The 23,967-nt window shown below is 51.8% G+C and overlaps 1 protein-coding gene across 2 annotated transcripts; it reads right to left on the minus strand.

Moving 5' to 3' along the window:
* Positions 1-304: 304 nt before the first annotated feature.
* Positions 305-23,734, minus strand: LOC117648085 (S phase cyclin A-associated protein in the endoplasmic reticulum). Of its 2 annotated transcripts, none has more exons than XM_034390289.1 (26): positions 23,616-23,734; positions 22,661-22,858; positions 22,132-22,284; positions 21,932-22,035; positions 21,703-21,849; positions 20,607-21,622; positions 20,379-20,511; positions 20,168-20,303; positions 19,371-20,082; positions 19,133-19,268; positions 18,925-19,063; positions 18,018-18,077; positions 16,683-16,915; positions 16,398-16,610; positions 16,095-16,321; positions 15,770-16,001; positions 15,456-15,688; positions 15,175-15,367; positions 14,987-15,099; positions 14,779-14,902; positions 14,599-14,671; positions 14,231-14,312; positions 4,193-4,631; positions 3,201-3,374; positions 2,245-2,415; positions 305-2,173 (listed from the first exon to the last, which is right to left on the minus strand). In XM_034390289.1, exons 2-26 carry the CDS (start codon positions 22,851-22,853, stop codon positions 1,682-1,684), a joined length of 5,928 nt encoding a protein of 1,975 aa, XP_034246180.1. In that variant the 5' UTR covers positions 22,854-22,858; positions 23,616-23,734; the 3' UTR covers positions 305-1,681. The 2 variants fall into 2 exon arrangements, with proteins under 2 accessions (XP_034246180.1, XP_034246179.1); XM_034390288.1 differs by lacking the exon at positions 23,616-23,734 and adding an exon at positions 23,385-23,601.
* Between the last annotated feature and the right edge of the window lie 233 nt (positions 23,735-23,967).

Here is a 23,967-nt window from a genome sequence, read left to right on the forward strand (position 1 = left end):
CTGGCCTTGAGGGTGGCAGCACTGCGGTGCCCTGGAAGGGAAGGGAAGGGAAGGGTACTCTGCAATTTACAAGTATTTTACCGATCACCGTCCAAAAAACTAGGAATTTCCCCGATTTTTAAGGTAGTGAGCCAATGTACAAGATCTACTGTTACAATTTTTTTTTCTCTCCTCAGGTCCTTATCCCTGGTCTTGGTCTTCCCTCAGCGAGTGTGTGGTAGAAGGGGTTGCTGGGCTAATACCACTCCCCCCTTTCAAAGACGACTACATCTCTGTCTTTCACAGAGAGAAAGAGTTTCTGTAATTATTTCAATAGTTTTTATTATTACTGTATTAATATTACAATGAAATTAATCTATCTCATCACAGCTCAGATATTCCTATATTATTCACTTGTTGATCACAATAATAGTAATTAGAGTACAGAAATCTGATGTGAACATCTGTAGGAAGGTAACATTGAAATATCAGGATGAATAACATCCTTTGATCACAACTGTAGGCAGCCGCTGGCGCTACTATTTCCAGTTAATAAATATGTAGTGCAATTAGTACAAAACTAAGAAAAAGTGTAAGTAAATTGGCCTGCATAAGATTTCCAGTAAATTTCATACTTAGAATAATTCATACTTGAAAAGACAATTGAAGAAAAAACCCTATCATCACCCATTACAAGATCATTTTGTAACAAACAAACAAAAAGGCAACTGGAACTAGAGAAAAAACACGGAGAAGGCACAGCAATAACATGGAGGTTAGAGCAAATTCTTTGGTAAGTCGGTTTAAACATTATTAAGGTGCATTAGCTATAACAATACTTTTACCATACTGTTGATGTACCTCGCTCCAAAAAATTGGGCAGAATATCACTCAAATATAAACTCTATGGAAAAGAGCTCAGGATAATATTAAGACGAAGTTCGAAAAAAACTCATGTTACTCAAGTAAATATACATTAATAAAATGGACCACTTAGCCACAAATTGTTGTATGAAAGTTATAAGAGAAAGTGAACCAGCCAAAATTATAGGCCCTAAAGAAAAAGTGTTGTTAAGATTGGACGGCCAACATGTTGCACAAAACTTTCAAGAAAGACACTCTTTGAGCTAAAACAATGGTTATCACATTCCCAAAACAACAGTCGCATAAGTTTAAATAACATGATATGTCATGCCTCAAAATGCAATGGCATGATTTTTTTAAAAATTAGGTTTTTCAAAAGTGTATACATATTGTCTTAATGCTATCCTCAGACTTCAAAAGGTTGTAAATCAATTTTGACCTCCTCCAGTGGCAATAAGCCTAACAATTTCATAAGAAGTCTTATAGCTCATGGTAACTTATAAATTTATGTAAAGTGAATGAGACTTATCAAAAAAAATCTCTCCTTCACAATGCAGGATGGATTAATTCAAGATAAAGTTGATTCAAGATAATTGGTGAAATTCAGTGTTAAATATGCTTAGTTGACATCTTTTCAAGCAGGAGGAAAGTAAAACAACTGATTCGACCAGAACTCCTGCTCAACTAAGCACTTGACTCCCAAACAAAAAAGACTATCACTTTAACATAAATAGAACAAAGGGAAAAAGAGGGCAAACATAAAGTACATCAGGTCACATAACTAAACATAAAAATAAATACTTCCATCCCTAGAAATAATCACTGACTGGATCACATACTAGGCCTTGGCCGCGGACTTGACGGCCTCCTCGGTCTTGGTCGCGGAATTGGCGGCCTCCTCAGCATTGGCCGCGGACTTGGCGGCCTCCTCGGCCTTGGCCGCGGACTTGGCGGCCTCCTCGGCCTTGGCCACGGACTTGGCGGCCTCCTCGGCCTTGGCCGCGGACTGCATGGCCTTGGCGGCGGCTTTCGCGGCGCCCTTGTGTCGCTTAGCCGCAGGGCGTCTGGCTGGGGCTTCTACGGCGTCGGCGCGGCCAGCCTCGGGGGACTTACTGTCCTTCTCGCACTTGGCGGCGTCCTGGAGCGCTTCCTTCTTCTCGTCGTCCTCCTCCGAGTTGGTGGTCAGGCCGGCGGCGCCTGCCTTGGCCGTCTTGGCCGTCGTGGAGCACACCGACGAGGCCCTGCTCGACGTGGCCCCTTTGCTGGACCGCATCACCGCCATCAGCTTGTCGGCCTCGGCCAGCGGCGTGCCCTGGAAGGCCTCCAGCAGCTGCAACACCAGACACAGTCAGAGAGCGAACCGGCAAGTGGGGGGAGGAAGCGCACATTAGGGCTCCTTACGTCGTAGGACAGCTCCTGCTCCAGGATGGCCTTGTTCTCCGGGTTGTCGCTGCAGCACGCGATCAGGGTCGGGAACAGGACGACGCTGAGGCGCGGCTCGGAGAAGTACTGGAACGGCAGCTGGCAGAGCTGCTGCAGCACTGTGGGCTGCACGCCGGACTGCAGCACCACCTGCGGGACAGAGCAGCGCAGTCAGGGCGCTTCGAGTCCTGCTTAGCGACTCTGGAGCTCAAAACGCGTCTAGAGCTTAGGCCGCCTCCACTGAGCAGCGCCCTACACTGGCAGTGCAAGGCCGTCCCCGCGTCCACGCCGCGTCCCTGGGGTCCGCGTTGCCACCTGCGAGTCAACAGCGCGGCCCCAAGGCCGGCCGGCCGCGGCCCCGCCAAGTACCCCCTCGACACTGCCAAATCCCGGCCGCCCACACTGTTACGCCGCCTTGGCACGCAGGCCTGGAGGACCGCACCGCACCACCCCCTGGTGGCGAGATGTTTTGCCTTGTTCCAGATTCTGGAGGCTGCCACGGCTCTTGCCGGTCTCGAGGTGCGATTTGGAAATGTGGAATTCTCTGGATTCGGCTCAGTGCGGCGAGGGGCGAGGTTCCCCCCCGGACGCCAGGCGCGCCGGCTCATCCATCCGTCTGCGATGTCACCTTGACGGCGTGGGGGCCGAGCTCCTGAAAAGGCCGCGCACAGTGGGCCAGAAGACCGGCGGAGGTGGCCAAAACTCCGGACGCGTTTTGAGCTCTTGAGTCGTTAAATGGGACTCGAACCTAACGTGTGACCCCACCAATGGATTGCTCTCCAAACGAGGAGTCCATTGGTGGGGTCACACGTTCGGTTCGAGTCCTGTTCAGCGACTCTGGAGCTCAAAACGCGTCCGGGATTTTGGCCGCCTCCACCGGTCTTCTGGCCCACTGTGCGCGCTCCGGATCCAGCCCAAAGCAACGAAGTGCGCACCTGGTTGTCGTGGTTGCGCGCCACGAAGTAGCCCAGCACGCGGATGACGCGGTGCAGCACGTCGCGCAGCTTGGGGTGCCCCGCGTCCACGGCGTCCTGGCTGCCGCACACCCACAGCAGGTGCGCCGAGATGTGCCGCAGCTGCAGCGAGATGCCCTCGGCGCCCAGGATGCTCTGCGAACAAGCAAAACAAACAATGCAGGAGTCCGAGACGGTCGATCATTTCACGTGCCGCGAATGCGACAAAAAAAGTTGGCGAATCCCATTATAAAACCAAGTTACTCAATAAGGGTCCTAACGCTCGCCAGCCAGACATAAAATTGACATTTTCTGAAAGTCAGCGAAGCTTCAGGAAAGGCATTCCTCAGAAAGCCGGCGACCCCGGTTCAAACATCGACTCGAGTCAAAACCGAGGCGGAGGAAAAAAGCTGAAAGCCCTCTCCGGTCCGCTCGCTCGCTCGGTTCGTTGCGGAGGTTCGTTCCGAGATTCGTTCCGAGTCGGCTCGGCTCGGCCAGACCGCCAAGATGCGCGAGCGTCGGGCACCCTTCTTCCTCAAAGCTAATATGGCGCCCATTCAATTAGCACTGTCCAAATAGGATTAAAGTCGGCAGGCAGAGCAGGCAGATCAGAGGGGGGAGTGGCGGTGCGGGGCGGCGCCGCAACGCCGCAACCAGGCAAGCAAACCGCCAGGCGGAGGGGGGCGAGGGGCAGCACACTGGCAGCCCGGCAGCCCCGGCAGCACGCACCGAGTTTGCTGTACTTATTGGGGCCAATCACGCGGACAATCACTACGCCGACAAGTTCAACGAGTGGGGCAAGCCGGTGCGGTCAAAACCCCAAACGCGCTAAATGGGACTCGAACCGAACGTGTGACCCCACCAATGGATTGCTCTCCGAACGAGGAATCCATTGGTGGGGTCGCACGCTCGGTTCGAGTCCTGTTCAGCGACTCTGGAGCTCAAAACGCGTCTTGGGCCGCCTCGGTGCTCACCTGCAGCATGTCCAGGTCCAGCTCGGCGACCTGCACCAGGAGGGCGATGGTGGCGCTGGCGATGCAGGACGTGGGCGGCGCGAGGCGCGGCGGCGGCGTGTCCGGGGCGCGGGGCGCGCCGCCCTGCTGCAGCAGCAGCCCGTACAGCATGGACACGGCGCCCACCAGCTCGGTGCTCTGCAGCGTGGCGCCCAGGCCGCTGGGGTCGGCGCGGCCCACGCCGCCGCAGCGCCGCGTCAGCGCCGACAGCAGGGACAGGGCCGCCAGTAGGAAGGACGACTGCGGCGACGTGCACAGGGGCGCCAGGATGGCCGACGACGAGCTGGACGCGCCGCCGGAGCTGGACGACGCCGCGCAGGGCTCGCCCTCGGGCAGCGGGTCGCGGACGCCGCTGCACACCAGCGCCAGGCGGTCCACCGCGCCGCTGCACACGGCCGAGCTGCAACAGGAACAAGGGGTACGTCAGCGCCGAGGGAACGCCAAGGCAGCGCCAAGGCAGCGCCCTTGCCGAGAAAGCCGCCAGAGCTGCAGGACCCCCTTCCAACTGTTCACCGGTGGAGGCGGTCAAATTCTAGACGCGTTTTGAGCTCCAGGGTCGCTAAATGGGACTCGAACCGAACGTGTGACCCCACCAATAGATTGCTCTCCGAACGAGGAATCCATTGGTGGGGTCACACGTTCGGTTCGAAACCTTTTTAGGCCGAGCACGCTGCACTGCCCGCGGGAGGAGCGGGGTGTGGGTTCGAGTCCCGGCGGGTCCCGGAGGCGCGAGCCGGCTTTTCAGCATCGTGACAGGCGGCAGTCGCGCTGCGAGTCCAAACACACGTGCCCGACTGTCCGACCCAGTCACACCCCGATGGAGACGTCAGCCCCGCCCCGCCCCGCCCCGCCCCGCCCCGCGGGAGACCTGACAGGACGGGTCGACACAGTCGCAATGGGAATATAATTGTGAAACGGAACAATGGACTCCCATTCGCGGTAGATATTCATTCGCGCGCGCCGCGCCCCGCCACTCAACTTGTTTCTTTAATTCCGACTTGATTCATTTTTTACGCCGCCGAGGCTCGCCAGCCGCCAGTGTCGTGGCTCTCCGGGTGACGCGTCCCGTCCCGCGGACGGCGCGGCGGACGGGGCAGGTTTCGGGGTCTTGGACTGTGACACCGTCGACGCACTCGTTGTGGTCCATAGCCGGGGCGAAGGCCGGGGCGGCACGATCGCAGAGTCACTTCATTAAATCTAGTGTTTGGGGGATTTTAGTCGCAATTCGAATATATATTTACGATCGGGTACGTTATGGGACGGACGGGCAGAGACGGGTCACACTCGCAACGGAGACAGATTGACAGACAGACAGACAGACAGACAGACAGACAGACAGCAAGTAAAGGCACGCGACCAGCGGCGCGTGGAGACGGCAGCGCGACGAACAGTGCGGCGTAGGGGAGCTGGAAAAAAAAATCTCGCAGTCGTCACGGTCCGTGGCACGCACCCCTGACGGGACGGGCGTGTGTGTGTGTATGTGTGTGTGTGTGTGCGTGCGCCGCGTGCGCGCGCAGTGCACAGCCAAGGTGACAGTCGCGCTACACCGTCAAAAGTAATTTTGCAATTGCAACACTGCTCCATATCCATTCCTCTCGCTGGTGTGAACACGCATCTCGCAACGGAAAAACAAAACAGGTGAAAATTTCCAAGAGGCATTTCACAAATTTTATTTTTTTTATTTTTTAAAAAACAAGCGTAGTTTCCGGGGCTGGGGCAGTGGCGGCGTCGTCGCGTGGGAGAAGGGGTGGGCGGATTACCGTCGCGCCCGGCTCGCGTCCATTTCGAGGCGAAATCGTCACGCCACTTGTTATTTTTCGGCGTGTGCGACACGTCTAGCCGCGCGGGCGGGGCGGGGCGGGGCGCTTCGCACTGCGTCGCGTTTTCAATGAAAACACCGCGGCCCGTGAGAGGGCTGTGGGTCGCCAGCCCACGCCAGCCACCCCCTTGCAGCCTTTCTCTGTTTGAAAAGAGATTGAGATTGAAGAGAGGCAGACGCACGGCCAAAGCGGCGGCAAAACGGACAGACGGACGGACAGACAGAGGTGGAGAAAGGGAGAGAGCCCTTGAACAGCGCTTCGGCACTGCAGCTGGCTTCGAGCCTTCGGCGAGCCTTCCAAGGGCTTTCCGGCGATCTCGGCCTTCCCGGCCCCGACCGCGGCGAGTGCACCACTGTGATCGGCCCTGCAGCGGGCCGCCGACGGGCCGCCAACAAAACGAAAAAAAACCTAAGAGGTCGGTATTAGAACCCGCAGCCAACGTAGCTGCGTCCGAGGCGGCGTGGCGTTGGCAGCTTCTGCCGACATGCGCACGCGGCCACTCCACTCTCGCTGCGCGGCTCCGCGGCTCCGCTTCGAGAGGTGCCAAGGAAAATAGCACCCCCCGAAGCACGGCGAGCACGGCGAGCACGCCACCACACTTGCGCTTTTTACTCTGTATTCTTTGTGGAGTGGCTGGACGGCCTGGTGCAGCCCGATGGGGTCCGACGGGGTCCGGAGAGGCGGCCTGGATTTGGATATCGAGAGCGAGGGAGAAGGGTGACACCTCGCGGAGGAGGGGAAAAAAAAAAGAAAAATATCATTGCGCCAGTATTCGAACCCTCGTCGGGACGATGAAGTGGCGGCTAGACCCGGAAGTCCGCCCAGCTGGGCCAGCGCGATGAGCCACGGCGGCAAATTCAATTTCCTTGACCGCCGCCGCTACGCCTTTACGGAGGGCGCCCTGCGCCGCCCGGCACCGCCCTGCGTCAGCAAACCGTGTTTGTGGAGAAGCGATTGATGGTTGATAGAGGCTTACCGTGTACACAGCAAAGTCTTGTTTGTGGAGAGGGATTGGATTTTAATTCAATGAGAATGCTTAATGTGGAGGGGAGGGGGACCGTAAGACACCGTTGCTCTGTTCATCTTGTCGATCCCATCTGATCCCCCATCTGTACCAACATCGCCTGCATCGCAGAAGCCTAAGCCGTCGCTAGGACTCGAACCGAACGTGTGACCCCACCAATGGATTCCTCGTTCGGAGAGCAGTTCATTGGTGGGGTCACACGTTCGGCTCGAGTCCCATTTAGCGACTCTGGAGCTCGAAACGCGTACGGAATTTTGTCCGCCTCCACCGGTCCTCTGGCCCACTGTGCGCCGGCACGCACTCCCCCTTGGGCCTTCCGTGCAATTACAACGCGGACTAGTTCATCTCGCTCGGCGAGGCGGTGCGACAAGGCGCGACAATACGCCCAATATGCTTCCTTTCGAGCGGCGAGCGAGAGCGACTTCAAAGCACTTCAAACGGCTGCAGAGGCTGCAAAGGCTGCAAAGGCGGCATCAGCCAATCGGCGCCCGATTCGATTCAAAGGAGGAACAACTGGAATGAGAGGCACGGCACGGCACGGCACGGCGCCGCGGCCGGGAGAGGGAGAGAGAGAGAGGGAGGAAGGGAGAGAGAGGAGCCGCCTGATGAGGGAGGTGTCCACTGGGACAGCGAGCCATCAATTGTCAACAAAGAGTACGACTTTTAACGTTTCCTCTCGTAAAACTTTCATTTTTTTTTTCAAAATATTTTTTGAATTGTTTTTGAAAATCGTGTTTTTTTGTTTACATTCGACAAGTAAACCTGTGTGACCACTGTGAAGCAGTCTGCTGGCCGCGACTATCAAACTGCCAGCGGCCCGGCCGAGTGGACAGTGAGTACACTGGGCACTTCTCCTCGCCACGACGCGCCGTGACCGAAAGCCGATTGAGTCAACAGCGGCCATCATCATCGCGACCCGGCATAATGAGTATATAATGAGCACGCCTTGTTTGCAGATAATGTCCGTCCGAGCCGCAGCCGCCCCCAGCCCGCCCCCACGCCGCCCCCCTGGGAGCGGCAATGCCAGGCCATGCCGGCAATGCGGACCCCTCCGGCATGCCTCCCCGGCCTGCCGGCCTCCCCCGTGGATCATCGCGTTGACCACAGACCCACAGGGGCGATGGCTGGGCGGCCGGCGGCCCTGGAGGCGGCAGGCTGGCGGCACACTGGCGGCAGGCGGGGGATCGTCCCTAATCCAGGTGCTCCGCTTTAGAGTGCTGTTTATCGAGCCACCCCGTGCATTTAGGGCGGCTTGAGCCCCCGCAGTGCCGCGGTGCACAACCCGGGACACCCGACGCACAGTGGGCCAGAAGACCGGTGGAGGCGGCCAAAACTCTAGACGCGTTTTGAGCTCCAGAGTCGCTAAATGGGTCTTGAACCAAACGCGTGACCCCACCAATCGATTGCTCTCCGAACGACGAATCCATTGGTGGGGTCACACGTTCGGTTCGAGTCCTGTTTAGCGACTCTGGAGCTCAAAACGCGTCTAGAGTTTTGGCCGCCTCCGCCGGTCTTCCGGCCCACTGCGCGTTGCCAGACTGTCGCGCAGGCAGCCAGACGGGCGGCCAGGCAGCCGGGCAGCCGGCCGGCCGCACTGAAATCACTTTAATCAGAGGCCATCACACATTGATTTCATTGATGCTGATTTCATTGCGCACCCCAGGAGCCGGGGCGGGGCGGGGCGGGGCGGGTCCGGCGGCCGGGACGGACGGGACGTCCTGGTCGGGGACGTCCTCGTCGGCGAGGGGGATGTTTGCAAAGCGCGGCCAGCGCGGCCTGGGGGCGCGGAGGAGGGGGAGAGGGGAGGCCAGCGACAGATACAAGTCATGTCAAGTGCACATCTGGAGTGGATAGCGCGCTGCTACGCGCTGCTGCTGCCGGTGGCTGCCGGACACCAAGCAAGCCGACACCGCGCCGTGCAAAAATCACGTAACAGCCAAGCTTTCCTTGACGCGGGGTCGTTGTAGTTATTTCGTTTCTGCCTTCGCAGGTCGCACAACAATTTTTTTTCAGGGCTACTCCCGCTTCTCCTCGCCTCATGCTGCCGGGTGGGGCGGGGCGGGGCGTGGCAAACACGCGCAAACATTGCCACGCATCGCCAATATTGGCTGGAAACCGATTCTCGCTAACAATGTTTGCCGAGGTATACTACACTACGCGCTGCTCGCGCCGCGGAGGCGGGCTCCAAAAACAATTTAGTCCCCGCAGCCACAAAAGTTTGCCTCCAAATCGTTATTGCGCGGTCAGCCAGATTTCGCGCAGTGAGACTAAACAGCAAAGCCCGGAAACACTAGGCGGCCACTCGCGTCGGACAACGCCGGACTTTCGCGCGCGACTGTACAATCGAATCTACAATCGACTGTACAGTCGACTGTACGCACCTCAGCTCCCCTCCCCACCTCTGCCCTACGGCTGGACAATGCCGCCGATGCTCATTTTATGACAGACATCTTCATATTTTATTGAAATAAATCATACCCGCCGAACACCGGGCCCGCGAGGCCGCGGAGGCGAGGGGAGGATGCCAGGCGAGGGGAGCGAGGGGTGGGGGAGCACGCCCCCTACACTGTAAACACGCCAGGCTCAGTGGGCCAGAAGACCGGTGGAGGCGGTCAAAACCCAGACGCGTTTTGACCTCCAGAGTCACTAAACACGACTCGAACCGAACGTGTGATCCCACCAATGGATTGCTCTCCGAACGAGGAATCCATTGGTGGGGTCACACGTTCGGTTCGAGTCGCATTTAGCGACTCTGGAGCTCAAAACGCGTCCGGGATTTTGACCGCCGGGCCGGTCTTCTGGCCAATCCGCTGTGCGCGTGCGGAGTGGAACCGAGTGAGTGGGCGTGCCGCCGCGCTTCTGGCAGCGACTGTACCGACACATGAGTGATGTGCAGCCCGACACGGATCCCGCCTCCAAACAAAGGCGGACGCGGCACCGCGAGGCACCGCGAGGCGTACAGTCCGCGCCAAAAGCGGCGCTGCACTGCCACGCCACTGCAGCGCTGCGGCGCGTCGAGTGTTTACCGAGGGGAGGCGGGGAGGTCAAGCTGGGGGAGGCGCCGGCATAATCACGTCTTACGCCTGTCAAAACCCATACACTGCATCGGCAGTGGCGCGGTGCCGCAGTCGCACCCCGCGGCCAGCAGCCAGCAGGGCTTGCCCGGCCTGGTGCTGCCCGTTCGGCGGGGAAAAGAAAAATCCAGCAGTCGGGAAAGGAGTGCGCAAAGTGGGGCCGGGCTGGGCCTGGCCCTGGGCCGGGGAGCGAGGTGAACAATGGGGAATTTCCGGCTCCAGGGGCACGCCGTCGTCGACGTCGTCACCGTCCTGGAGGCCGCAGTCCGCCACCACGGCGGGGAGGGGCAGAGGTCGGGCGGCCGCAGACCGCAAGGGCCGAAGAGGGTCAAAAGGACCAAAACAGCCCAAAAGGGACAGCGCCGACAGCGGCCACGCGGCGCCCGAGGGGGAGGGAGGTCACGTCGAAACAGGTGTCAAAAAGTTGGGGTGCGGTTAGAGGCATAGTGCCCACCCCCTGGCGTGCCCCGCCGTGCCCCGCCAAGCCCCGCCATCGGAAGCCACCACCTGCAACCGCCAAAGTGCGCGGCGTGGGGCGGGCCCCGGCCCAGCCCACCGGGCCCACGTGCCCACCCTACGCCATTAGAGGGTCAGTCGGCTCCAATCATCGCCAGCGCCCCGCCGGACTTAAAATTGGGTTGGACCCCACGGCACAGTGGATTTGCCAGAAGATCGGCGCAGGCGGACGCGTTTTGAGCTCCAGAGTCGCTAACCAGAACTCGAACCGAACGTGTGACCCCACCTATGGAATCCTCGTTCGGAGAGCAATCCATTGGTGGGGTCACACGTTCGATTCAAAACCCATTTGGCAACTGGAGCTCAGGATTTTGACCGCCTGCGCCGGTTTTCTGGCCCGCACTCCACACTTCACCAGCGGGGCGCAAATTACTACGGAAAAAAGGCGGCAGGAGCGCAGAGGGCGGGGCGGGGCGGGGCGGCCCCACGCCACGGCGCGCCTCTCAAGAGTCTCGGGCGGGGCGGGGCGGGGCGGCCAGGCACTGCCAAGGCCAAATCCAATGCCGGATCCGTAACCAGGACTAACGCAATTACACCAAAGTTTGCTCAATTTGAGAAAATCTTCAAGTTCTGACGAATTAAGGAGATCTTGCCAGCCAGCAGCGCAGAGTCGGAAACTTTGTTAAGAGGATATGGTACACCTCCCCAGAAGCGGCATTTCCAGGGACGCGCAGGGACCTCTTTCTAACGCCGTCCTGGCCACACCGTTCGAGGTATCGATATGAAACTTGACACACGGGCTCAGAAGGGATCAATCTCAATGACGGTGCGTCCAAAAAAAATTTTGAACGCCTAAGTTAGGCCCCAGGGCAGTCCAGTTCTGGTCCAACTTTCGTTCACAACAAGTCCTAAGAAAATTGGAATATCCAAAAAAGGGCCACGGCACGTTGTAGCTGCAACTTTGCTCTATCCAGAGAACTTGTCCCCATCTGCGTGCGGTCAAAAATAGAGATCAAAACCTGGTAGACGGCGGACCTCTGCACGGCGGGTTTGGAGCTAGTCGGAGAGAGGAGGTGCAATATTTGTGCCGACGAGCTGTACCGTCTCCAAGCCCCGCACATGTTGTCGCCGACTTTGTTTCACTGAATGGGGACTGTCGGGCTGCCCACCCTCACCCGAGAGGTTCGGCACCGTGACAGGTCGATTTATGGCTCTAGGCTGTACGGCCAAACTTTTTAAAAGGGGACATTTTCTAGTTTTGAAACTTGTACGAAGATGTTTGGCGTGCTATTCTGGTGACAGGCAACTAAAATTTCAGTTTCTACGACCATTTGACCCGGACCTGTTGAAACAATGACAAAGGTCAAAATTATCGTAGAAAATTAAAATTTGATTCGCCTGGCACAAGGAACACGCGCTGAGTGCAATGGTTCATGTCCTGATAGTCTAGAGTCATCCGTTCAAAAATTTAACTCTCGGAGTACAAGGCCATAAATCGAGCCGTCACGCTGCCGACCCTCGGCTCCGGCGCGTGAATGAGGAGGGGGCCAGCGGGGGGCCCGGCGCAGAGACAAAGCAGCGGGCTGCAGGCGGGTCGCCCGGAGGGGTGGGCGGGGGGAGGCGGGGTTAGTAGAGCTCGTCTGCGACAGTGCCTTTTCAAAACTTCGCAAGATGTTCAAATCCGCCGTGCAGAGGTCCGCCGTCTACCAGGTTTTGATCTCTATTTTTGACCGCACGCAGATGGGGACAAGTTCTCTGGATAGAGCAAAGTTGCAGCTACAACGTGCCGTGGCCCTTTTTTGGATATTCCAATTTTCTTAGGACTTGTTGTGAACGAAAGTTGGACCAGAACTGGACTGCCCTGGGGCCTAACTTAGGCGTTCAAAAATTTTTTTGGACGCACCGTCATTGAGATTGATCCCTTCTGAGCCCGTGTGTCAAGTTTCATATCGATACCTCGAACGGTGTGGCCAGGACGGCGTTAGAAAGAGGTCCCTGCGCGGCCCTGGAAATGCCGCTTCTGGGGAGGTGTACCATATCCTCTTAAGAAGGGTTGGTCGAGGCCCCGGCCCGGCCTCGCCCCTCGCCTGCCACTCGGCCTCCACCGCGGGGCGGGGCGGGGTGGGGCGGGGCGGGGCGGGGCGGCTCGGTGGGTTGGTGGTGACGCGAGCAGGTACGGCGCTAATGTCCCAAAATAAAGCCAAATAGTGGCCGGGCGAGGAAACTTCCTGTTCCGAAACCGACGTGGCTCCCCTAACGACTTCCCCGACGGGTTGCACCGGGCTGGGGGTAGCACCGGCCCGCCAATCCCACAGTGGGCCAGAAGACCGGTGGAGGCGGCCAAAACTCTAGACGCGTTTTGAGCTCTAGAGTCACTACATGGGGCTCGAACCGAACGTGTGACCCCACCAATGGATTGCTCTCCGAACGAGGAATCCATTGGTGGGGGTCACACGTTCTGTTCGAGTCCCATTTGGCGACTCTGGAGTTTCGGCCGACAGCGCCCGGCGCTTAGGCCGCGCGAGCAAGCGCTGCGCGCACCAGCGCACCGGGTTGCCTATCCCGGACTCGTCGGGCGGCACAGGCACAGCCAGCCAGAGGCAGAACGGAACGCGGTCAGGACCACGACTCCACATCCATACCATTTTTTGAACACTGCTGTTGGTTTTCAGCTTACTTTTTTTCGCTGTTTCCTTTTTGTTTTTGTTTTTTCATTCTGGCTTTTAGCGGCGGGAAGGCCGGGCTGCCAGATGGGTCCGGATGGCGGCGCTGGATGATGGCAATGATGGTCCGGCACAGCCAGCACGGCCATGAGGACGAAGCGCGGCGAAGCGCCAAGCGCGAAGGCGCACCTCTGGACGCTCCGCACCGCCCCGCACCGCGCGGCCGCGGCCATGGCCACACCGACGCGGCACCAACACCACCACCGCCCCGCCCAAATGGATACAAAAAAGGGACGACGCATTTTTCTTATGATTTCATTACAAAAGCAAAGAGCGGCCGGGAGGGAAAAAATAAAACCCCACCAGAGAACACCCCCTCCCCCCTCCCAACGCGGTGAGAGAGAGAGAGAGGCGCATTGCCGTGATGGCAGCAGTAGATGGACTTTGAGGGAATTTGTAATCTAATTGGGCTAGAGAGAGCGAGAGAGAGGCAGCGGGGCTTGTGGCTCGGCGGTAGCACGGCGGTAGCAGGGCCGTGGCTGGCGCGCTGCTCTGCTCTGCTTCGCCCGCTCTGTCTCTCTCGCACTCGGGGCGCCCCGTGTGGGCGCGATAGAGACAGAGCGACACGCAGGGCGGCGGCATGTACCACCTTTTACCGCCGCGCCGTCGTGCCGAGAGGGAAGGCCTCAAGGATCGAACCGACCGCGACACTCGAAACTCGACACTACACTCGACACAAATGCACTGCCACTCCCCACTCCGCTCCACTCCACTCCAGCGGCGTGGCACTCGCGGCACTGCCTCCACTCTTCCACTCCACGCCGGCTGCATTCCGCATTCCTCTCCGTGCAGCGGACTCATTCCGATCGGTGCTTGCCGTCTCTCTCGCACTCGGACGGGGCCCGGCCCATGGGCCCGGGCCGCCATGTGGGTGCGAGAGAGACAGCGCAGGCTGCACTCACCTCACCACGTCCCGCACTCGCGCGGCCACCGGCCCGTCCGTCACCAGGTCCAGCAGCTGCGTCAACAGCCGCATCAGCGCCACTGGAACGGAACGGAAAGAGACGAGTTGGAGTTTAGGTTCCGGTTTCGGGCACCGAGACGACGAGACGGGCGCACAGTGGGCCAGAGGACCGGTGGAGGAGGACAAAACTCTAGACGCGTTTTGAGCTCCCCCACCAATGGGTTGCTCTCCGAACGGGGAATCCATTGGTGGGGTCACACGTTCGGTTCGAGCCCCGTGTAGCGACTCTGGAGCTCAAAACGCGTCTAGAATTTTGGCCACCTCCACCGGTCTTCTGGCGTGGTGTGGGGTGGTCCGTGGTGGTACCTGCGATGGGGTCGGTCGGCAGTTTGGTGCAGCTCTTGGTTTGCGGCGCATCGTCCTCGTCGGGCACCACCTCCTGGAACAGGGACAGGACAGGCGACACGTGAGCCGCGATGCTCAAAGACTGAGAGGCTGAAAGTGACTGACTGCAACGGCAACAGTGTCGCTGTATCGTTTCCGTACCGTCAGTCGGCTCATTAGGAGGTCGAGAATCGTCAGAATTCGATTCGACATCAAGACGAACTCGGCATTTGGCGGGTAATCCTGGCAGGCTAGATTCAGGGTACAGCAGGCTGTCACAAAGCACCTGAGAGAAAAGCAGAAAATGTTAGTAAAGTGAGGTGACAGGAATACTTCTAAAATCACTACCACATCGCTAATGGCAGCTTACTTTGATGGAAGGTATGATGGCATGCCTTCTGGGACGTTAAGACCAAGGCTCAGAATGTTACTGAGTATTGTGAAACCATTCAATAAGCGGAAAGCCATTTGATCAGTTTTATCCTGAATCAAGAAGAGAGTTAGAAATTTAACGTGAATAAACTGTGATATTTAGTGTGAGAAGTATGAGATTCTTACCATTTTATCCAAGATCCTGTTCATTTCAGAAAGGGCTCTTTCCAAAAGTGTCACAGCATTATTTGACCATTGACCTAGACCCTGACTATTATGCAGCTTTTCCACATCACGTAAGCACTTTTGAATTCTTGAACTATTAGGGGATGTTACCTTCCCTGATACTTTTTCTAACATATTTTCAAATTCTTGACCCCTGTTAAAGCAAATATTAATTTCAGAACATAATCACTGTAGAACTCCATAAGAATTATTTTCGATAGTATGTATTATTTTAAAAATACCTTGCTGTCATACGAAGGCGTAACTTCTTGCCACGCTTGCGTAGAGCACGTTGCCTTTCCCTGTGACGTTCTTGCTTTTCATCAACACAGTCTGGAGGAGCTTCTGTGATATGGTCCAAATCTTCTCTCGGGCTAACAGTCGCAGGATTAGCACGACTAGCTGATGACTTGCGGAGAGCTTCTTGATGACTTTTACCTCGTAAATGACTCAAAAGGTACACCTCAGAGCCAATCTGAGCAGCAAAAACAATCAAGATATTAAAATGATGTTCAAAGAACCATCCCATCAGAGGCAAACTTAGTATCCCACACACCAGGACATTGCACAAAGTACACAGCTTCTTGCTTCTGTAAGGTTCCAGCGCAGGAGCAGCATCATCCGCGTACCGAAGAGCAGCTGATTCTAATGCTCTTTGTCGAATATGTTCAATGTTCTCTTCATGACGTCGAGCTGAGTCCTCTTGCTTCTGCTGGATTTTCTTCTGGAGTTCTTCCTGATTGGCCAGTTGTGCTGCATGAAGAGCCGAGAGGCGCTCTTCCCTGTCTCTGAAAAGGAAACAGACGCATACAGTGTGGATATTGGAATGTAAAAGAAAACTGGAGGAGAAGAAGTGATTTTTAAAGGCAAAAAGAACTTACCTAGCTTTTTCTCGAGCAGCTTCCTGCCTCTCTTTTTCCTTCTCTAGCTGCTCCCTATGGATGCGCTCCACCCTACGCTTGCGACGAGCTTGCATCTCCTCCAGCTTTTGTATGCGTTCAGCTTCCAGGACTCTCTTTCTTTCTTCAACAGCAGCCTCTTTGGCAGCCTTCTCTTCCTGTTTGCGCTGCCTCTCCTCTGCAATGCCCAGAAGTCTCTCTTCTTGTTCCTGCAGCAGATGCCAGGGAGAAAGTTATGAAACAGCTAAGATAGGTAAAACAGCAGATAGAGCTGCAGAAACAAACCTGACGAAGGGCTAGGAAGTCGTGCCTTTTATTTTGAGCCTCCAACTCATTTATAAAGGCGATTTCTTTCAATTTTTCTTCTTCATCGTGGGCTTTACGCTTAATAGACCTCAAATGAAGGTTTCTGTTTTCTTCAGCACGTTTCAGCTTGTTCTCCAATCGTAGACGGCGATCTTCGGTGAGCTGAGCCTGAGCTGCCTTCACCTCGCCAACCTGAGGACAAAATTCATGTGGTAACAAAATAATAACCAGATGCATTACAAATTTTATAAAGGCGTCTCTTACTTTGTTTAATAAATCTCGAAGCCTTTGACTTTTCAGCTGAAGAAGCCTTTCCCTTTTTTGTTGTGCTTTTTCTTGCCTAGCTTGAAAGCGGCGCAAAGTTTCAGGCAGGGTTGTTGAACGTGATCGAGAGGGGCTAGACAGCTTTTGATGCAACTGGAGAGCCCGTCCAGGGTGTCTTGCCACCAAAGCTTCCAATTGCTCCAAAGTGTCCATGCGTTCAGCCCAAGACAGCCCTAGAAACACAATTACATGGTTAGTTCAAAGAAATGTTGGGCATAATATTTGTAACCACTTATTGAATTCAATTCAATGGAGGTAAATGTAAATGAAATATTTCTAAATACAGCAATTTGGGAAAAGAAGACAATGACATAACAAAGAGTACTATCAATAACCAATCCTGATCATCTTTCAAACTTGTGAGAACTACCTGAAAAAAAATGAAAATGACACCGGTTTAACAAATGAACCAGTCTGAAAATTTCCCATGTGCTACCACCACAAATAAGTTAAATGTTTCAGACACCATTTCATGCAAACAATGACAGGAAAAGTGGTAGTGCTTTAATTAAGGAAAGTACATATGTTTTTACCCTGCAAAAGCATGACCTGTTAGCATCTCATGAAAGACTTGCTTCTGAATTATCTTAATTTAACATTTCGACTACAAAACACAAAGTGAATCAACGAGGAAATTGTTTAGGACTACAAACCTTAGGAATGAAAGTTAATTAGAATTGAAATTTTAATGACTCCCAAATAGGGCTTCCCTTGAGAATGCATCTACTGTATTAATGTGGATGTAAAATGGTAGCAATACCACCAAAAATGAATTCATTAGTCATCTGGGAAATAAGCAAGCTTAGACTTAGAACCAACCAAGTCAAAGCTCTGACGCCTAAGATCCATTCGGGTTAAATCTTTCCATAAGCTTTGCACAGCAAAATACCTTGACTATGACATACAAAGAACGCATTAGTACAAGCCACAATAAACACTGAGTTTCATTCCTTCAAACAGCCATCCATTCCTTTAGTCACCTGAATTCTGTGTACCGAACATGAAAGAAAATTCCAGAACAAAAGGGCAAGACCATACAGCAAGAGCCCCAGCAATGCAACGTCGAATGCCATCACCATAACACGTTTTGACAACAAAAAAATGGCCATGACACAAGAACACACAGGCGAGGCGAGGCGAGGCAAACCACAATGCCAATGTCCTTGCCAAAAATGAGCACAAAAAGTGAGCGCACAAACTGGAGCGAGCTGTCTACCGATCCTCCCTTTGCGAGCGCTTAGGTGTGAGTGAGGCCAAGACAATGCTATCACGAACCTCTGGCAGACATTTCTTCATACTTTACAATCCTCTCCAAGCGCTCCTGCCAAATCCTGTCTAGCACAAAATTAAAATATAAAACCAAGGTTATAAACACAGTTCTCTTCAAATTTTTTTTTAAAACAATCATGCTTGTTTTCAGATACTAAGACACATAAAACAAGGGTGTTTTTTTTTTGTTTTACATTAAAAATAAATTACTGATATGGCCTTTAACAGTCCAGTAGAAAGGGAAGATATCAAAAAATTTGCAAAGAAGCCCGGGCCAGGCCATTCCACAGAAATGCATCTTCCACAAGACCCTTCCAAAATGCTACATAAATAATGTACAAAAAAAAGCCAACTCCTCTGATTTCATCCTTTGTTCAGATACACTCTTGGATTTATTCAAATTTATTAAAATCAAAGAACTGAAATAGTTACTAAAGATAAAAATATAATTATTGTTTCAAAAGAATTCAAAACAAAAACTTTTATGTAAAAAGAACAAGAAGTATTAGGTGTTATATACAGTGCACAGAACTGGCTAGAAGACAAGAATACCTCAACCAGTTACTTGGAAAGTTAGAGTTCCTTACCAAGGGGCTTAAAACCACAACCAAGTATGGTGGCATCATAAGCAAGACATGTGCTTCTTCTAAATGCACAATAAAACTTTATACCTATATCTTGGGGTTACTTATTTCATCAGTTTGGCTGTGGCTGAAATAATTTCTATACAATTTTGCATGCACCCAGGCCAGAAGCTTTGAATTATGATGAAGATAAGATAGATAATACAATTTAACTATTATGAATACTTTTAAATAAACTTTTAAAAAGCCTCTGGTGACTTAACTTTGTTTCAAATACATTTGAGCAAAAAAAAAAAGTTAACTCACTTACAAGCAAGTTTTGGTCTTACCTTCTAGCATGTTTTCATACTGGGCTTCAAGAGACACAGTGTCGACTTCAACGTCCACATCCCTGGGCTCATCTTCACCAAGCAGCTCCTCTTCCTCCTCCTCTTCAGTTCCAATTGGTGTCTCTCCATCGGTCTCCACCTGAGAGGAATAATAAGATAAATTTGGAACAGGTACACTTTCACTTCAATTCTCCCCCTTAAAACGTACTTCGACTTCCAGTTCACCAGATTGCAATTCATCAATCTGCTGCTGTAGTTTCACTTCTTCTTCATACAGCTGCTGACTTTTTCGTTCCTCCTCTTTTAGAAGTGTCCTTTCTGCAATAAGATCCTCTTCATCAGATCTTTTAAAACACAGAAAAAGAAAAAAATTAATTGGGCTCTGACAGTTTAGCGAAGCTACTTTGTAAATACGTATGCCATGCACCATCAACCCCAAAACTTACATCAATCGTTCAATTCCACATTCATTGTCTCGGAGGAAGGCCAAGCTGTCGGAAGCTAAATTAGTTGGAGTAGTTGGAGTGGCAGGAGTTGTGGTTGGTGTCATGGTAGTTGGAGTTGTGGTGGAACTGGTCCTGGGCCCAACAGACGACTCGTCACCACTCAATTGTGGATCTAGGTCAAGCTCAACAGGCTTGTTGCCATTGCAAGATTTCCATAGTTTTTCTATTTCTGGACCGTTACTCCGCTCCTTTTTTACATTTTCATTTACATCGCCTTTGATGGAAGTTTTGGTTTCTTGAAGACAAGGCCCTGATGAAGGGCCAATTTTATCTTCCTTGACATCTTTAGCAGCTTTCTTTCCAAATGAATGCTTGGATACATTATTGGCCGTTTTCTCTACTTTGACTCTAGTGGGTTTGGAAACATCGCCGCTGGGTTTCTGTTTTTGAGGCTTCTTTACTTTACAAGCATCAGCAGACTTGCTGGTTGGCTCCAGCTTTTCAGAATGCCGACGATGTGGTCCATCACCCTGGGAGTTCTGTTTGGTGAGAGCACCCTTTGCAGAAGGAGTATCAGCATCATCATCATCATCATCAACAATTATTAAAGCGGGCAGAGACATTGCGCAGGTTGGTTTATTGAACCGTGTCTTTGGATTGTAGCTAAATCTACAACGAGAACGATTTTTCACTGTCTCCCAACCGGAGTCATCTGTCAACAAGAAATTTAATACATTGGACTGATGATATAAATCACATATAGAAACAGACCTTAAATATTATTCATCATTTCTTACCTCCTGATTCATTTTTCTTGCAACCATCTTGAAGATTAGAGCTATCAATGTTCTTGGGTTTTTCATATGTGCCAGCACCCATTTCTACAGAGGATGCTCCTTTGCCATACACTCCTTTATCATTCATGTTGTTGAACTGCAATACAATTTGACAGAATAAAGAACCCCTCTTTTTTAAGATCATCAGAAATATGTTTGAAGAGTTACAAACCTGTCTTGAACCCCCTGAGCGGTTGTTGGGAGGTCTGTTAGATCTACTGACTTCCGCCACAGTTCTACTCCTTTGAAGCTTGGGTGGGCCAGAAAAACGACTGGAGGCTTGGTTTCTATTCTCTGTAGGTAATCTGTCAAATTACAAGGGTAAAAAAAAATAATTAATATACAAAGAACATTTAGGTGCATGTCATCATTAAATTTTAAAGCTATTAAAAATGCTTACACTTGAGGATTAGGTTTGACATTTCTCTTGATTGCATTTGCAGGAGATGATTTTGTCACAATTGCAAATAAGGATGGTTTAGGTGTGTTGGAAACCGATGTAGGGGCTGGACCTTTGGCTGCTGCAGGCACCGTATTGACAATTTTGACACTGGAAGTGGATGCATTCAAGACAGTCCCTGTTGGTCCATTGCTATTTTGAGGAATCTTTGCAGTGGAATTTGATAAAGTTGGTACTGGTTTAGAGGTTGCATTTGTATTTTTCACTGTAGCACTTATGGAGTTCCTTAAGTTGGTTGAAGCAGACTTTGTGGCAACACCAGCAAATGTGAATGGGGATGCTGGAGTACGATTTGCATTTGTTGTGGGGGGATTGCTTGACACTCTTCCTGCCGTGGTGGCCGATGGTCGAGTTGCCAATCCCGTCTTCGCTGTTGCGAGCCCCGAAGTTCCCACCCCTTTATCAACCATTAACGGGTTAGGATACTGATCGGTAGAAGAAAAATCATCTAACTCTGGATCAGTTTGACAGGCTTGGTGTGTCATACCAGGCAGATGCAGATCTACTTGCTCGCTGGTCATTGGGCTTTTACAGTCCCCATTGCTGACTAGAATCTCATTGACTGCCATGACGTCAGGAGAAGATCTTCCAATCTTCGGTTTCATTTCATTTCTCAAATCATGGCTGGATTCCAACTTTGGTTCAACTGTTTTAATTGGTAGATCATCTTTTTTGGTATCAATAGGATTTGAGAAACACTGGTTAGAGGAAGCACTTCCAACATCTTTGCTTGAAACATTTGATTCTTTGATTTCCACAGAGTCATTGGGCTCAGTATCAAAAGTGATTATTTCTTGATCCTCTACAACAGGAATGATAGGACTGCATTTTCCTGTTCTCAAGGTATCAGTTATTTTCTCAGCACTAGACCTTGGGCGATCCTTGTCGTTAGAATCCCCAAAATTGAGTACCCTTCGAACAGGGCTACAGAATGTCGGCAAAGCATGAGGAGGTAACTTTAAAAAAAATATTGGAAAGCAAATATTAACCAAAAAACTTCAAAAATAAAAACATTGCAAAATTTTTAAGTTTTTACCTTGCCTGGTGAAGACTTTCTGACTTCCCATGCAAGAGAATTAGGTCTTTGAGGTGGTGGAGTCTTTTCATACTCCCACTTCAGACGAAACCATTCAATTAAATTGTGGAAATCTTTGGTGAAGTTTTCCAGAACTAAGATTACTTCCTGTGTTCATTCAAAAAGTAAGAAACACTCCAGGTTCTAAACACATAATAATGAAAAGAAGGGAATACTGCATGTAACATACCTTGCATTCTGAGACACTTTCATCTGTTTCACAAGTCTGATATATTTCATCCACAGCTCTTTGTAAGTTCCCAAAGAGAAAGGCCCAATACCTTGCCTGTAGTTCTGAAAATGTACATAAAAACATGGCAATGTCAGTCAAATTAGAACTATCTTATAATAATCATCAATTATAACGTTTACCACATAAAAATGTATTACCTGACTTTTTGTCTCTACCAGTGGATGCTGAACGAACTCTTGACCCAGGGTTTGTTGTGTCAGAGGCCCTCTTTGTTAATCGAGGAAGTGCATCTTCCTTTTTTGGTTCCTGCACAGTCCTCGGGGATGATGGTGGTTTCCGAGCAACTTTACCTACACAGGAAGCATGCATTTTATATTAAAATGAAGTCAAAACAAACACTTATTAGGGTGATTTCATTGATAAGGTGATTTCATTCATGAATACCCATGCCGAGACCACAACACAAAGATCAAAGAACAGGTTAGAGAGCTCACAAGGTAGTCACAAACAGGTGTGTGGGCGGAAGGCTGAGGACACCAGCCAATTGGAAGGGGAGACAAGTCAAGGAGGGGGAAGCACAAAGACAAGTAAAGACTCGAAAAACATTTCAAATCCAAACCAACCAACTCAAATCAGTTTCACACATTGATTGTAGAAGTTCTTTCGCAGTAATAATAGATATGGGATAAAGACAAAGAACACATAATTTGTCAATGTCGTACTTACTTGAATCTACTTGGACCATGTCGCACGGTACACTGAAGGCTATAAGATTACGAGCTGCTCTTCCCTCCTCTTGCACCAACAGACGAACAGAATTTTCGCCTTTACTTTCAAGCAAGTGACCACTGTCAGCTTGTATTTCTAATTTTAATGGACTGCATTCTTTCACTTGGATTTCAGAGGGGCTTTCCTCCATGCTACCTGAGAAAAATAAACAAAATAAAAATGAGACAAAAAAAAGGATACTGAACCTGAGAAATGGTCAGGAGACGAAAGACCAGGCCATCGTGGAAATCATAACTTAAGTGACAAACAATGAGGGTATTTTCAATTTTTTTCTTAAAAATCATGTCTACATAGGTACACTTATGCACCACTGTGAGTCATGTCAAACCAAAACGATAAAAAGCTGGCAGATTTAATCTGACCCTGCTACATGGACCAGGTATGTTTACACTTTCTAACAGCCAAATAAATCAAAGTACACGAACTTAAATTTGTTGGGAACCACAACAGGGTAAGCGTTGTATTTCGTACTAGTTCAATGGTATAATGTCAGTAGCGTAACCGTCTCTCGAGAAAAGATAACGGAAAATCATTGTTGGTGTACAGAGCCCTAACCTCCACTTCACGTATCATGCCCTTGAAACATTCAGACCACAAGAACAGGTACATCTATAAAAACGAGGAACATCTGGACGAAGTACCGCAAAAATGAGTGACTTACATATGAATAACGAAAAATCAATTTAACGGTACGAGAAAACAGAGCTGGCGATCAGTGACATTGATGCAGCCATCTTTGTTTGGTTTCTGCATGTGTTTATGCCGTTTAAACCCTTTTTCGGATTAGGATCAACGCCGTGAGACTTAACGGCATCAATCGGAAGGCAAGCCGCATGCGCCTGGACCATGCATTTCGAAACATGCACATCAGAATGTGTGAAAGAAACCTTACGACGAAACTGTTTAAATGCCAGAGCTGTTTCTTCCCGACTCAAAAGGTGACTTGTGGATTATGCAGTTGGCAATATTGGCGCGGTATCAAATTACATTCAAACGTTCAAATCGGCCATTTCTTGCGTCCTGGAGCATCACCGTCGGGGTGTTTTGTTTAGATCGTCGCAGGCTTACACGTTTGGGGGTGGTCGAGTCGTCGAGTGGGGTTGTCGCAACCGGCTTGCCGCCGCCCCTTCGGCCTGGAGTTCCTTGAGTTCCCCAGTGCCAGTTGCCAGTGTGGGGTGGCGGCGGCGGCACGGCAGGGAGGGACAGGGAGGGACGGGGGTGGCGAGGGGGCGGGACCGCCGCGG

The sequence above is a fragment of the Thrips palmi genome, unplaced genomic scaffold, assembly GCF_012932325.1.
Source record: "Thrips palmi isolate BJ-2018 unplaced genomic scaffold, TpBJ-2018v1 HiC_scaffold_3, whole genome shotgun sequence".
Classification (NCBI taxonomy): Eukaryota; Metazoa; Arthropoda; class Insecta; order Thysanoptera; family Thripidae; genus Thrips; species Thrips palmi.